This window comes from Lissotriton vulgaris, chromosome 7, assembly GCF_964263255.1.
Source record: "Lissotriton vulgaris chromosome 7, aLisVul1.2, whole genome shotgun sequence".
Lineage (NCBI taxonomy): Eukaryota > Metazoa > Chordata > Amphibia > Caudata > Salamandridae > Lissotriton > Lissotriton vulgaris.
In genome coordinates, this window is record NC_141695.1 from 42202331 (window position 1) to 42218454 (window position 16124).

At 45.1% G+C, this 16124-nt stretch overlaps 1 protein-coding gene across 1 annotated transcript in view; it reads right to left on the minus strand.

Moving 5' to 3' along the window:
* Positions 1-4867: 4867 nt before the first annotated feature.
* LOC147700659 (CD209 antigen-like protein C) overlaps positions 4868-16124 on the minus strand; it is a 168990-nt gene continuing 157733 nt past the window's right edge. The window contains exon 6 of the mRNA XM_086929166.1: positions 4868-5866. Within this exon, the coding sequence (XP_086785292.1) occupies positions 5728-5866 (139 nt within the window). The 3' untranslated portion in view covers positions 4868-5727. The remainder of the gene's footprint in view (positions 5867-16124) is intronic.

Genomic DNA, 16124 nt, shown 5'->3' on the forward strand with positions numbered 1-16124 from the left:
CGGCTCTTCCCCAGATGGAAGCACAGCCAGGCCCAACTAACCAATCACAATGCTGTATGCAGCGTTTTGATTGGTAGGCACACAGGTACCCCTGACTAATTACTACTCTGCAATGCAGAATTGTGATTGGTTGTGATCGCCCTGGTTGGACGCTTCACTAGGGAATGGGAGCCAAAGCCAGTTCTCCATGCAGGCTGTAATGGAGTCTGCATGGAGAATGAGGAAAGTGCGCATGACTGGTTTGAACGGCCCGAGAGGGTCGAACAATCCGTCATAACGCACTTAGGAGGGGGCCAAACCACTCCTCCTCTGCCCTGCTCCGAGAGCAGAGCAGCCCTGCCTGCACGCAAGGCAGCAGAACATGTCATGAAACATAAAATTATAATAACTTGAATAAGTTATCATCATTTTATGCTTCTTTACACTGCTCAAAGCAGTGGAGGAGTGACTCTCCTCCGCCATGTGGGGAGCCGCCACTGTCTAGTAGATAAGGCTTTGAATGAAAGAAATGTGTATCCTGCTGGAATGCCCAAGTGCAACCCATGTAATGCCCATTGATGCAAAGTGGTGCAGCGCAGTGCAAAACCCGAAAAAAGATGTAATGCCCATTTGATGCAAAGTGGTGCAGCGCAGTGCAAAACCCGAAAAAAGATGTAATGCCCATTTGATGCAAAGTGGTGCAGCGCAGTGCAAAACCCGAAAAAAGGTGTAATGCCCATTTGATGCAAAGTGGTGCAGCGCAGTGCAAAACCCGAAAAAAGGTGTAATGCCCATTTGATGCAAAGTGGTGCAGCGCAGTGCAAAACCCGAAAAAAGATGTAATGCCCATTGATGCAAAGTGGTGCAGCGCAGTGCAAAACCCGAAAAAAGATGTAATGCCCATTTGATGCAAAGTGGTGCAGCGCAGTGCAAAACCCGAAAAAAGATGTAATGCCCATTTGATGCAAAGTGGTGCAGCGCAGTGCAAAACCCGAAAAAAGGTGTAATGCCCATTTGATGCAAAGTGGTGCAGCGCAGTGCAAAACCCGAAAAAAGGTGTAATGCCCATTTGATGCGAAGTGGTGCAGCGCAGTGCAAAACCCGAAAAAAAGATGTAATGCCCATTTGATGCGAAGTGGTGCAGCGCAGTGCAAAATCCGAAAAAAGATGTAATGCCCATTTGATGCAAAGTGGTGCAGCGCAGTGCAAAACCCGAAAAAAGATGTAATGCCCATTTGGTGCAAAGTGGTGCAGCGCAGTGCAAAACCCGAAAAAAGATGTAATGCCCATTTGGTGCAAAGTGGTGCAGCGCAGTGCAAAACCCGAAAAAAGATGTAATGCCCATTTGGTGCAAAGTGGTGCAGCGCAGTGCAAAACCCGAAAAAAGATGTAATGCCCATTTGGTGCAAAGTGGTGCAGCGCAGTGCAAACCCCGAAAAGGGTAGTTTTCCAGCTGAAAAAGTCTGCACTGAAAGGTAAATACTCTTTCAACACTTTTGAACCCCTTTGCATCATCTTCTGTGGCTTTTCGAGTAGCACATACACACAAGAAGGTACCTGTATATCTAATCCAATGACCTGTGAGCATCCTTTGTCTTATACTAAATATTACAGGTTAACACACGTCTATATCAAGTTACAGAAAGGCTGAAATGCAAACTCTCAATGCTAAAATGTATGTCCGAAGCTTGAAGGCAGCTGCTGTTTGACAACATGCTGCGTTCGCACAGAATGGAGTTGCCAGATAAATGCACCCATTTCTTTCAGATAGCAAGAATGTCGTAATTTATTTGCAAGCCTTGCAACACTGAGTAAAGAGTAGGCAGCTCTGCAGTGTCAACTCTCTCATTATTAGAGTGGTGCACAATTGCTATATGTGTATATAGAAGGGGGTTTGATTATCAAAAAATCATATGGGCTGATTGACTACATTTCTCTGTATTTTGAAACATATTGTTAGCTTAATTATAAGTATGAACATTAGAAAATGATGCAGTCACTCACCCACCCCACAGTTTGGGCCTTTCTTTGTACCAAGGAACCTTTCTGTTCTTCTGGACATTTTATTTCACAACTGGAGACAGCTGTCAACTAATTCTGGGATGACTGTAATGCCATTAAAAGCACAATTCCTGACAGTGATGTAAATGTGCACTGCTGCAAACCGTACTGGGTGCCTTAGTATTAATTACAAGGGAGTTAATTGAAGATTGTTAAAGAGTGATACCGTTGTGATGGAAGATGACAAAGCCTTTTACAGACTGCACCAATATAGGCTATAAAGTTGTTTACCTGTTTTCTAAACCAATTCTTCCTTCGTTTGTGCATTTATATTTAGGGATTTGGCCTGTAAAACACTGGAAGCTGTGCATTTTAAAATAATTTATTTTAACTATGTGGAAGTATCACGAGGCGGCAAATAGAAAATCCACTAGGTGGCGCTGTAACCATAGGAAGAGAAACAATTAACAAATCTAAACGGAAAACACCTGGGCGTGATTTCAGAAGAGCCATCAACTCGCCCAAGGGTGAAAAGCAAAACAGGAGAAAAGCAGAAAGTGCTCAGATATTCAACGCACTTCTTGACTTCAATGGAATGAACAGGCTGAAGTAAATGAAAAGGGAAAACAGAACCTCAGTGCACAATTTGAAAAAGGAATTATGCAAACATGTTTACGACACAATGAAGCAAGGGCCAGGTGTACGACGGTTTTTGCATGCGCAAACGAGTTTGCAAACCCGTTTGTGAATGCAAAAACAGCATGGGGTATGTACAAAACATATTTTGTGAGTTGCAATTTTTTGACACTCGCAAAATAGGGCTTTTGTGGCTTACCATTAGGAAGGGACGTTCTCTTCCTAATAGCATGCGCAACCCTATGTACAGATGTTTTGGGTCCGTAATTGTGGAGGCAAGACACTCGCAAATTACCATTACTCAGAAATAATTAAACAAAAACACTTCCTTTTAGTTTTTTAAATGCATCCCGTTTTCCTTTAACCCCTTCGACGCTTGTGACAGAAGGGTTCCGTCACGAGCGTCGGTTGGGCTGTGCTGGTGACGGAACCGTTCCGTCACGACCAAGCCCATTTTGGAACCTTTAGCACAGCGCGAAAATTCGCGCCGCGCTGAAGCGGTTAAGGAAAGCTTATGAAAAAAAAACCTGCTTTATTTAAAAGCAGACCCAGTCATGGTGGTCTGCTGAGCCCAGCAGACCACCATAGCTGGGAGGGCCGGCCATTCCCAATGGAGACGCAAGATGCGAGAGGCTCATTAATATTCATGAGCCTCTCTATTTGCGACCCCATTTGGAATCGCTAACAGTGTGTTACACACTGTTGTACATCCAAAATAGCGCCTCGCAAATTGCGAGTCGCTATTGTGGCCATCGTACATCTGGCCCCAAGTCACCTCGCCGCGCTGCATGTAGGGGAAAAGGCAGGAATGCGCCGTATTTAAGGCATGCGAAGCATTCCTGACTTTTCCCTTGAACTGGCGCGTATTGTGCTACATAGCGCCAATGCAGGCACCATGGGGCAAGGGCGCCTCCGTTGCATGCAGGATTGTTTTAGTGAGGGAAGGGGCACCTGCCCGCACAAACATAATCCTGAGAAGCTTTTTCCTTTTTCTATGCAGCACACAAAGAAAGAGGAAAACTGAGGAGAAATAAAGATATTTCTCCTTGTTACGCCTGCCCTGGGGAGGCGTAGCATTGTGGCGCATTCCCACGTTTACAAGTTCTTGCAAATCTGGAAAAGCGTCAAAATCCCTGGCTGTTGCATGGGAACACTCACACAACGCCCATTGAAACGCCTTCCTGGCGCACAGTAATGCAACGCAGTGATTTATGCTGGGTTGCATTACTCGAGACTTTTGCAAAATCTTATTTTTCATTTGCGTCGTGCAACAGCGACACAAAGGGGCTCATGAGAAAGGCCCTAACACTCTACTATTGCGTCACAGCCCACCCCATTGGGATTCTGGGGCAGAGAGTGAGTGAACGCTTTTGAGTGTTAGCTGACAGCAGTTTGTGTAAAGGCCTTGTAGGGCTTGCCAGGCCTGCAGGGGAATTAAAAAGAAAGGTTAAAATGGTGTTTATGAACATCATCAATAATAAGTTAAAACAACAGAACACAGTTGTACCAAACCTCTGGATTTAAGAGGGGCGTCATTTATGACAGATGTGCACATAAACAGGAGGAAAATGCTCTCACTCACAGGGAGGAAAATGAATGGCAGAAGAGTTTGATACTGATACTGTGGTGGGACGAAACAAATTTGAATGACAATTTAAAAGACCAATAGGTGAAGACCGCTGGCCTAGAGCCTCTATATGGATTTATTTTTAAAGATTTTTTTACAAAAATGTCTTGGTTAATGCCAAAAGGGAGAAACTTGGTTGTAGAATGATTATGCTGAGTTTGGAAAAAAGTGAGAATATATTTAATTAATAATAAAAAAAAGCAAGGGAAGGTTTTTGTTTTTTCAGAAAGAGAAATAATATAAGCAGATTTTCAAATACTGGGACACACACCTGTGGTGAGGCAAGACATACAAAATGAAAAGGAAGAAAAATGGAACAAGTTAAAGGTGACAGGGGGCATACATAAGTGTACATCTGTCAGCAAAAATAACTTGAAAGTGCAAGTCTCACATAGTGCTTTTTACTCGTTAAAACTCTTCTTCACAATTGAGACCGATATTTAAAAATATATTTACAGGAGTTGAATTAGAGGTTGGTCTGGAAATAACATAATGAGCAAAAGTTTGAAACATATATTTAATGAAAGAGGAAAAGCTCAAAGGAAGATCGTAAACAAAGAAAAAATATTGGGGGCAAACTGGCAATTCCCATTTTAATAATGGGCTCTTCCAAGTAAACGGTAACACGGAATCATGCAGTTTTAATTCAGATCAACATTCTTGTAAGAAAGACTTATCACTGACAATACTGGAGGAAAAAAGAACGAAGCATTAGTCGGCTTATGGAGAGAGGACAAAATAGAGAAGCTGAGACAGAGGACACTGGAATTTAACCCCTTCCATGCTGATGACGGCCGGGAGCCGTCATGGCACACAGTGCTCGTGTGCTGATGACGGCTCCCGGCCGTCATGACCGCACCCGCGATCAGAATGTGCCGCACAGGGGCAGAATCGCGGCCGCGCCCAAGGGGTTAACACATCGGTGTTCTGGAAGGATGACTGCAGGAAGCTGTAAAACCAATTTGCGCTCATTGGGTATGCGTTGAAACAATAGGTTCTGGAATATCCTAGATTGCTAATGGTGCATGGGGCAGAGATATGGGAAAGAAGCAGACAGGAAATAATAATATCATACCATCGAGTGGCAAGGGTTCACCTGCGTAACACGGAGGAAGATTGAAATGACAGAGTAGCCGAGAAGAAGCGGAGACCCAAGGCAGTATAGGAGGTGGCCTCAAAGGAGACCGCTGGGCAGAAACATGGCCCCTCCCCTGCATGGTTACATTCGTTTGGTGTGAAGTGTAAGCACGATGTGTGGCACTCTGTATACCTCATAGCTTATATTTTACAGTCACAATGTAATATCCCTGAATGGCCAACTCAGTCTCTCCATTTGGATCGCAGATGATCTGCAATATAAATTTGTTCTCGGTGTTTAAAGGTCGCTCAATTCCAATAAAGATCTAACAAATGGATTCCGCTGCGAAACGTTCAATGATCAGTTGGTGGGTCTTCTGCAGGAGAGTTTCCACACCGTGAAGGCTTCAGAATTCAAACTGGAAGGCTTTCTTCACACATATCCATTGGTTCAAGGATAAGCAAGAGGTTCGGTGGATCTCTCTCTTCCTGTAGGCACCACAGCTATGTTTCTGGTTCGATAAGTTACCATTCTGCATCTTCATTCTGGTGGAAGTCAGAGGGCAGAAAACAGGAAGAATTAGTGTCAATTCAATACAAGTGTGCATGTGTGTGTGTGTGTGTGTGTGTGCGTGTGCATTTATTTTTATTTTTATTTTATGTGCTTCTATAGCGCCTGAATAGACTCCCGAAGGGGTATCTCCGCGCTTTTGCTATTTGAAGGAGAAATACAGGTGTGCCAGGTCTTTCCAGTAGTAACCAAGGCCGGGGGAAGATTAGCCACTGGTGAAGAGGTACGTTTTAAGAGTTTTGCGGAAAGCTAAATGGTTTGTAATACTTTTTAATGTAGGGGGAAGAGAATTCCAGAGGGCGGGTCCAGTGTATGCCAGAGCACGCCCTCCCTGACGGGACCTTTTTATTTTAGGGACCTGTAATAGGTGAAGATTACTGGACCGTAGAGAGCGGGCTGGAACATAGGGTAGAAAGGCAGTTGTAAGATATTTGGGGCCCTTACCTATCAGGCATTTATGAATGGTGCACAGAATTTTAAACTTAGTGCGTTGCCGCACTGGCAGCCAGTGGAGTTGCACCAGTAAGGGTCGGGAGGGAGTCCTAGATGGAGCATTAAGGACTAGCCTCGCTGCAGTATTTTGGACTACTTGCAGTTTGTTCATTTGGCCTTCATTAGTTGACAAAAGAAGGCCATTGCAGTAGTCCAATCTACTGATCACTAGTGCCTGGACTAGTGTCTTCCTATGGTTATCGGGTAGATAGGGGAATACCCTTTTCAGCAGACCAATAGCCCTGAAACATGTGCCGGCGACTTGGTTGACGTGATGTTTAAATGTCAGTGCCTGGTCAAATAGTACTCCCAAGTTTTTCACAGTCTGCTTTGGAATTGGAACTGGGCCCAGTTCTACCGGCCACCATTCATCGGACCACAGAGTCACCGCCTCTCCAAACAGCAAGACCTCTGTTTTCCCCACATTGCATTGTAGCCAGTTCTCAGCCATCCATCTTGAGACTACCCTCATGCCTTCTGCAAAGGATTTTAGCAGATCAGGTGTGAAGGTTTTAAAAGGGAACAGAAGTTGGGTGTCATTGGCGTAGGACACCGGGGTAAACCCATAGGACCTCACTAAGTCGGCCAAGGGGGCCACATACACATTAAATAATGTGGGGCTTAGGCATGAGCCCTGTGGCACCCCCCTGGTGAGCTCCCTGGAGATGGATTTATGGGAGCCCAGCCTGACTTCTTGAGAGCGGCAGGAAAGGAAGCTTTCCATCCAGGACAGAGCTGCACCTCCCAGCCCTACATCCCTCAGACGACGGAGAAGCACTTTGTGAGACACCGTATCGAAGGCGGCGGATAAATCTAACAGCACCAGAATCATAGACCCCCCTTCATCTAGTGTCATCCTGATGTTGTTGGTCACTGCCAGAAGGGCCGATTCGGTGCTGTGATTTGGCCGGAACCCTGATTGAGAAGGGTCCAGGCCATCCGCTGCCTCGATAAAGTTGGATAGATGGGTGTTCACGTGCTTCTCCGTCAGCTTACCGATGTAGGGGAGGAGGGAGATGGGCCGGAGGTTAGAAAGATCTGTCCAGGGGGAGGCCGCTTTTTTCCTAATCGGGTTTACCACTGCAATCTTCCATTCCTTAGGGACTTGCCCTTTAGCCAGTGAGAGATTCATTACTGACTGGATGGATGGGGCCAGAATGGAGGTCAAAGGGGCCACCATTTTTGCAGGGAGGAAATCGTTGGGGGAGCCAGTTTTCACGTTGTTAACAAGGAGTGAGAGATCTGAATCACTAACTGGTGGGATAATAAGAAAAGAGTTTTTTTGCTGTATGGGCAAGTCATTAGCAGGGGGGGCCATGGTTCCTATGTCTTGTGATGCTAAGATTTTATTATAGATGAGATTGATTTTGTCCTCAAAGAACGTAGAAATCTCATCACAAAGTTCTTGTGAGGCATCATCAGGGCTCTCCCCTGCTGTGGGTTTAACAAAAGTTTGCAGGATTTTAAATAGTTCCCTCGGGCAGTTGCCAGCCTCTGCGAGTTGCAACGAGATGTTATTTTTCCTTGCTATCTTTATATTCTTATAATACACTGCCTGGGCCTTTAAAAAAAGTTCCTTTCCTTTTTCGTTTTTTGACCTCCTCCATGTTTTTTCTAACCGCCTACATTTCTGTTTTTCTTTCCTAAGATCTAAGGTATACCATTTTTCTTGTTTGGTTGAGGGGTATTGCTTGTGGAGTTTTAAAGGGGCCAAGGTGTCGATAGCTGTTTTAAGAGAAGTATTGAATTTGTCCAATGCCAACTCGGCTGAGTCTGCATCTGTAAATATTGGTTCTAGCCAACATTCCTGCAGCTTTTCAGCAGATATTTTGTGCCATTGGCGACGAAAGATTGGCGGGGGTGGTGATCTATGCAGTCGTTTGGTGGGACCAGGCAAAAAGAACTCAATCAAGAAGTGGTCTGTCCAATAGATTTCTATGGCGGGTAGGCATCTAATTTTGGTGCAGTTGGAGAATATTATGTCCAAGGTGTGGCCACCCGTGTGTGTAATACCACTATTTATTGCTTTCAGTCCCAGATTGGATAGGTCGGCTATTAGTTGAGTTGTTTCTGAGAGTGAAGAATTGTCCATGTGTATATTAAAATCCCCCAGTAGGAGAAAATCTTCCTTTGCCCTAATAAGTGGGGCCAATAATTCTAAGAGGGATAGAGCAAAGTCTGGATTAGAGCCTGGAGGGCGATATACCAATGCTCCTTTCCATGAAATAGTGTTTGCTAAATTGATTTTAAAACAAATGATTTCCAAAAGGGCTGTGAATTTTTGTTCTAAAATTGCAACCTTGTAGATGTCTTTAAAAATAAAAGCTAGTCCACCCCCAGTTTTGACTGGGCGATCCACATGTAAGATCCTGTAGCCTGCTGGGACCCCTAATGTGATCGCTGGAGTCGTGTGGGGTTTCATCCATGTTTCCGTAAAGAAACATATATCGGGCTGCTGGGTGGAAATCAGGTCCCAGATCTGCAATTGGTGTTTGGGGAGGGACCTTACATTTAAAAGAAGGCATTTAAGTTCTATAAAGGAAGTTAGTGTAGGTGCCTTGTTGTATATGCTATTTATGGCCACATCTGATTGATAATGGCATTGTAAACACGAAAAGCGACCCTCGAGCAGATTACACGCTAGGCGAGTATCACATGTCCTAGCAGGTTGTAGCTGTCTGAGTGTATCCGCGGAATATGTGATAGGTGTAGTACCTGTACAGTGGGGGTTCATAATGACTGGTCCCTCGCCCCCTCGCCGCGTAATGTCGCGGACGGGCGCAGACGGGCAGCTCTTTGGCTGGTCTTCGGCGTTGCTCCGGCGATGCTGCGCGCGATCGCTGCGCGCGACTAGGGGGCGATGGCTAAATAGGCCCTCAAGCAGCATCCACTAGAGCGCTGACCGCTCTGTAAGTGTCCCCGCAGGAAGTCACTGGCTCTCCCTGCCCCGCCCTCCGCGCAACGTGTGTGGATGTGTGTGTGTGTGTTCACATGCTTGTGTGTGTGTTGGTATGTGTGCAATCATGTCCAGGGGTATGAGTGTTTGTTATTTCAGCTCTATTCCTTTGTGCCCATCTCTCTTCAACAGGTTTAAATACAGCTCCACCTAGTGTACCAGAATGGTCTCAGTACATCTAATCTACCCTCTATGTGTGAGTTTTGAGTAGATAAAACTAGAAACTATTTGGGCATGTGTACAGAATATGCACAGAAAGAGGCTCCTGGCTGTATGACGTAGAACCCAAACACATGAGACTGACAAGCTATGCTTTCCCTAGAGTGAAATGAAAATCACACATATGTTAGGACATTGAGCATCAGACTCATATCATTGTAATGAACCCTCCAGATAGAAGACACTTGTGGAAAAAATATGGAATTTCCAGTACACAAGGGTGGAATGAAGGATTGTGTCTGGTGTAGATATTGAGTAGAAATTGGCATTATGATGATGAAGAACCCATAAGCTGTACACAAGATGAATGGTGATGTGGACTAAATCTCCTGCCCCTCAGCTGAGGCGAGGCACTCCTTTCTCACTGTCTAGCAACTGTCCATTTAGAGAGATGATAAAGATTTAGAAACTGCCTCTAAGCGCTTCGTTCGTATCTTCCATTGATCACCCTTTAAAAATATGTCATTAACCAACCTGTAGACACCCCTCTTATATTATATGGTGAGCATCATTTTAGAGAACTATTACAAGGTTGCGTGCTAATTGATAGACGTCTATCCAAGTCAAGTCAAGTCAAGTCAAGAGATTTATATAGCGCGCTACATACCCACAGGGTCTCAAGGCGCTTGAGGAAGGGTGGGGAATTACTTGTCGAATATCCAAGTTTTAAGTTGCTTTCTGAATGCTAGGTGGTTCTGAGTAAGGCGAAGGTGAGTGGGAAGTGAGTTCCAGGTTTTAGCTGCCAGGTAGGAGAAGGATCTACCTCCCATGGTGGTTTTGTTGATGTGAGGTACAGTGGCAAGGGCTTGGTTGGAGGATCGTAGCTGACGGGAGGGGGTGTAGAAGGACAATCGTGTGTTGAGGCATTCGGGTCCAAGTTCATAAAGTGCTTTGTGTGCGTGGGTTAGGAGGCGGAAATTAATCCTCTTATTTACGGGGAGCCAGTGGAGGTTTTTCAGGTGACCAGAGATGTGTTCTGTACGCGGGATGTCTAGTATGAGCCTGGCTGAAGCGTTCTGGATGCGTTGGAGTTTTTTCTGGAGTGTTGCGGTGGTACCGGCGTATAGTGTGTTTCCGTAGTCCAGGCGGCTCGTGACCAGTGCGTGGGTGACCGTTTTTCTAGTTTCGGTGGGGATCCAGCGAAATGTTTTTTTGAGCATGCGAAGAATGTTGAAGCAAGATGATGAAACGGCGTTGACTTGTCTGGTCATCGAGAGTGAGGAGTCCAGGATGACGCCCAGGTTCCGTGCGTGGTCCGTCGGGATGGGTGCTTTTCCAAGGGCTTCTGGCCACCAAGAGTCATCCCAGGCGGAGGGGGAGGAGCCTAAGATGAGGACTTCTGTTTTGTCTGAGTTCAGTTTCAGACGGCTGTGCTTCATCCACTCGGCTACTTCTTTCATTCCTTCGTGTAAGTTGGTTTTGGCGGTGTTAGGGTCTTTGGTGAGTGATAGGATCAGTTGAGTGTCATCCGCGTAGGAGATGATGTTGAGATTGTGTTGGCGAGCGATGGCCGCAAGGGGGCTCGTGTATACGTTGAAGAGGGTGGGGCTGAGTGACGATCCTTGTGGCACGCCGCAGATGACTTCAGAGGCCTCTGACTTGAATGGTGGGAGGCGGACTCTCTGTGTTCTTCCGGTGAGGAACGAGGTGATCCATTCCAGTCATGGACGGCGAACCATGAAAGAAGGGACCAAAGATTGGATGAGATTGGAGGGAAATCTTGACTACTGCAGTGACACCACAGAGGAACAAAGAATTCACTGATGACCCAGGATGCTTGTGTATCATCTATTTCCCAATAGAAGATCTAGTTTGAGAGTAGTGTATAGATCAACAGACATGAAAACTAAACTTACCTTTTAGAATTGTCCCGTGAAGTGGGTGAGAATGGTAATACTAATGAATATCGACAGCAACAATATTGTGGTGCAAGACTATCGAGGTCAGAATATTGACAGGACTTTTGTAAGGGAAGTGCATATAAGGCAGCATATATTTACTATTTCTAACTTCACATCTACGTACCTTGAAGATATATGTACCACATACACACCTATATTTGGAGTTTCATATAGAAAATCTAGACTTACCTGTCAATTTCTTTTTTCATATTCTGTCCCCAAGGTTCTTTCAAACCAATATAGGGGGTTCGATATTCAGGGTGACAAATAAACCCTCCCTTCATGCACTAACCAGGATGGCTCCAAACGAGGTCAATGTGAAGAACAGTTTAACAATGGGATTCCTATATGACCACGAATGAGTGATAATACTCCTCTAAGTGCAAAAATTATGTGTGAAGTTGGAGAACTTTAACTCCACCAATTTTGTATTGCTGGTTTTTTTAAATCACAAACTTCATAAACTTACATTAAGTTTGTAAAAAAAAATACTGGTAAAATGTTCCTTTCCAGAAAGTATTTTTTTTTCTGAAGAAAATTACCAATACCTATTTTTAATTAGTGAATTAGAACATTAGCTATTTTTGCAGAAAGAAATGTGCCAACATAAAAGTTTTGGGAGTAAATGCCGCCTTATAAAATGTCTTCTGGTTTGGAATTTTGTGCAAAATCTACATACTTTGCATGTTTAGTAACATCTCTAAATTTGTCTGATTGTGGTAGTGGTTCCACCAGAAAGCAATGAACAATAAAAATAAGAGAAATCTGAAGCCTACATTCTATGGACAAGAAACAAATCTTTAAAATCATAGTTTGTGCCAACAGGTCGTAAAGATTGGCATTCCCTCTAATCCCTTGGCATCAGTCGCTGAAGGGAGAGCCCTCGCCTGGATCCGACACAGCGTTTGTACCTCCTCTCACAACTCTTCGATTTGAAGCATGCGCACCCACGCCTACAGGGCAGATCTGCCTGACATTTTGGTGGCCTAGGTCCATCAGAGCAATGTTAACGTGATCAAATGATCATGACCGAATCTGCTTTCATTATTAGTAAGCTGGAGGGAAATGTGGTTCAACACTACCACCTCCCTCTGCATCCACCACAACTGCACTGAGCAGGTTTAAAGTAAAACCTCCTGTGTGGGGGGTGGAGGACGGAGGTGTGGGGGTGAGCAAAGAAACGTTATGTTAATACAAAAAAGGGCTAATCGTTGTTCAATCATTTATTGCTTGTATAACTGTTAACTGTTAGTGTTAATGTTAACTACGGTTTCTCTTTCCACAATGTGACTTAGAAATACAATCTACCTATATGGGGCTGTGTTAAAAGTAAAATCAGGTTGTTTCAATTCTGTGACACAAAGATCAAAAGTTCAAATAGTAATTTTTACCCTTATACTATCCAATACTCACCTTAAATGCAATGTAATGGTATGCGTTGTAATGGTATGCATTGTAAAGGTGTAATGCGATGTAATGGAATGTGTTTTAAAGGTAGTTTCTAAAAATGCGATGTAGTGGAATGCGTTGTAAAGGATGTTGCGATGTAAAAACTGCTTTGTAAAGGCATGCGTTGTAAATGTATGCATTATAACGTCATACATTCGTAATAAATAGCATCTTCCGTATGTTTTCTGGTACCATCATTGATAAATTGGAAGTGCAGAAAACACACGTCATATGCCACCAAAAGGTATCATATTATACACAATATGGAGAGTGACCTTCACAAATCCACGTCCTTTATTGTTTGCTTGTTAAACCCTCACAATCCTATTGATGTCATGCTTCATCATTGAGTCTCATCCTAGTCCCCAAAAACCAGGATGGCCTCAACCATATTCCAGGGAGCACAGGGAGTAATTTCCAGCTGGGATCTTAAAATTAAAATACTGCCTAACACCGAAGTATCCCTTTTTTATTGGTGTTCCTGGTATGATTAACAACTGTAAAGAAGGGTCCTGACCCTTACACAAAAGTCAACAGGTTTCAAACATAACAGATAAAGGCCATAGAACTAGTGGCCTCATTTATGCTGCCCTGCCCAACGCCAAAGTGAAAGGGCTGGAATTCGTTCTATTTAAGTAATACAATGCTTTCCTGTTCTGTCTGCATTGGTGCCATTTCGGAAGATTAGCGCCAACATAGGCACCCCTGCGCCATAGTGCAAGGCTGTCTCCATTGCAGGCAGTAACCTTCCTCCACAAAAACAATCCAAGGAGGGGTTTTCCTCATTCTATGTGTGCTGCAGAGTGCAAAAATAGGGGATAAATAAAATTAGTTCTGCTCGTTATGCCTCACCTCAAGAAGTGTATGGATTTGGCACTTCTGCAGGTTTTCATCACTTTGTATTTTTGGGGCAGTGTCAAATTCCATGGATGTTGCAAAGGAAACCTCACCACAGCGCCCATGGAACACCGCCCGGGTGCACACTAGGTGACACAGCGATTTACACTCTGTCGTCTTACTCATGATTTATGAGGCCTCTCGAAACCAAACAGGGTGGCTTTGCTTGGCTTCATAAATCTTTTCCGAGAGCCCTGCGTCACACATGTACTGCTTTATGTAGTGCAAAGGGGACACAGGGCCCTCATAAATAAGCCCCTAGGTTTACTATCACATGATGAGTTCTATTGTTTTAACTAAATTATATTTTCTTAAGGGTCCCCTTCTAAATTGCCGCATTTACATGTTATTTTAAAGAAAATAAGGGGAAAAGAGAAATGTTGCTGAGTGTGCACATATTAATTTTAAAATCTAAGACAAAATTGGGTTTGCCCTTAGTCTACTTACCCCTATTCATAGGGATGCATGGGCATTTTGTATGACCATCAGAACATACTTAGGTGCGGTGGATGGTTCTCGTTAATGGCTAGAAAGAATAGATGACCCTTTCAATGCATCCTTTGGCATCCTGGTTCAATTGATGTTTCCTGGCTCTTGCAGTGTGGTGCATGTCACTAAGGTTGCCAAGTGGGGGAGTCAGCACCCGGTAACAGGGACTAGTTCCTGAGCCAAACTAAACGTGTTGAGACTGCACAGATGCAGTGGGGAGCCAGCAACATGTTGAGACTGCACAGATGGGGTGAGGAGCCAACAATAACATGCTGAGACAGCACAGATGCGGTGGAGACCACGCAACAATATGCTCAGACTGCACAGATGCAGTGGGGAGCCAGTAACAACATGCTGAGACTGCACACCTGCAGTAGAGAGCCATGAACAACACGTTTATACTGCACAGATGTAGTGGTGAATCAGTAACAACAAGTTGAGACTGCACAGATGCGGTGGGGAGCCAGCAACATGTTGAGACTGCACAGATGCAGTGGGGAGCAAGCAACATGTTGAGACTGCACAGATGCAGTGGGGAGCCAGCAACATGTTGAGACTGAACAGATGCGGTGGGGAGCAAGCAACATGTTGAGACTGCACAGGTGCAGTGGGGAGCCAGCAACATGTTGAGACTGCACAGATGCAGTGGGGAGCAAGCAACATGTTGAGACTGCACAGATGCAGTGAGGAGCCAGCAACATGTTGAGACTGCACAGATGCAGTGGGGAGCAAGCAACATGTTGAGGCTGTACAGATGCAGTGAGGAGCCAGAAACATGTTGAGACTGTACAGATGCAGTGAGGAGCAAGCAACATGTTGAGGCTGTACAGATGCAGTGAGGAGCCAGCAACATGTTGAGACTGTACAGATGCAGTGGGGAGCCAGCAACATGTTGAGACTGAACAGATGCGGTGGGGAGCAAGCAACATGTTGAGACTGCACAGATGCAGTGGGGAGCAAGCAACATGTTGAGGCTGCAAAGATGCAGTGTGGAGCAAGCAACATGTGGAGACTGCACAGATGCAGTGGGGATCAAGCAACATGTTGAGGCTGTACAGATGCAGTGAGGAGCCAGCAACATGTTGAGGCTGTACAGATGCAGTGAGGAGCCAGCAACATGTTGAGACTGTACAGATGCAGTGGGGAGCAAGCAACATGTTGAGGCTGCAAAGATGAAGTGTGGAGCCAGCAATAACATGTTAATACTGCACATATGGGGTGAGGAGCTAGCAAAACCCTGCTGAGACTGCACAGATGTGGTGGAGAGCACGCAACAATATGCTCAGACTGCACAGATGCAGTGGGGAGCAAGCAACAACATGCTGAGACTGCACACCTGCAGTAGAGAGCCAGGAACAACACGTTTAGACTGCACAGATGCAGTGGTGAATCAGCAACAAGTTGAGACTGCACAGATGCGGTGGGGAGCCAGCAACATGTTGAGACTGCACAGATGCAGTGGGGAGCAAGCAGCATGTTGAGACTGCACAGATGTGGTGGGGAGCTAGCAACATGTTGAGACTGCACAGATGCAGTGAGGAGCCAGCAACATGTTGAGACTGCACAGATGCGGTGGGGAACCAGCAACAACATGCTGAGACTGCACAGATGCTGGGGGAGCCAGCAACATGTTGAGACTGCACAGATGCAGTGGGGAGCAAGCAACAACATGCTGAGACTGCACACCTGCAGTGGGGAGCCAGTAACAACATGCTGAGACTGCACACCTGCAGTAGAGAGCCATGAACAACACGTTTATACTGCACAGATGTAGTGGTGAATCAGTAACAACAAGTTGAGACTGCACAGATGCGGTGGGGAGCCAGCCAC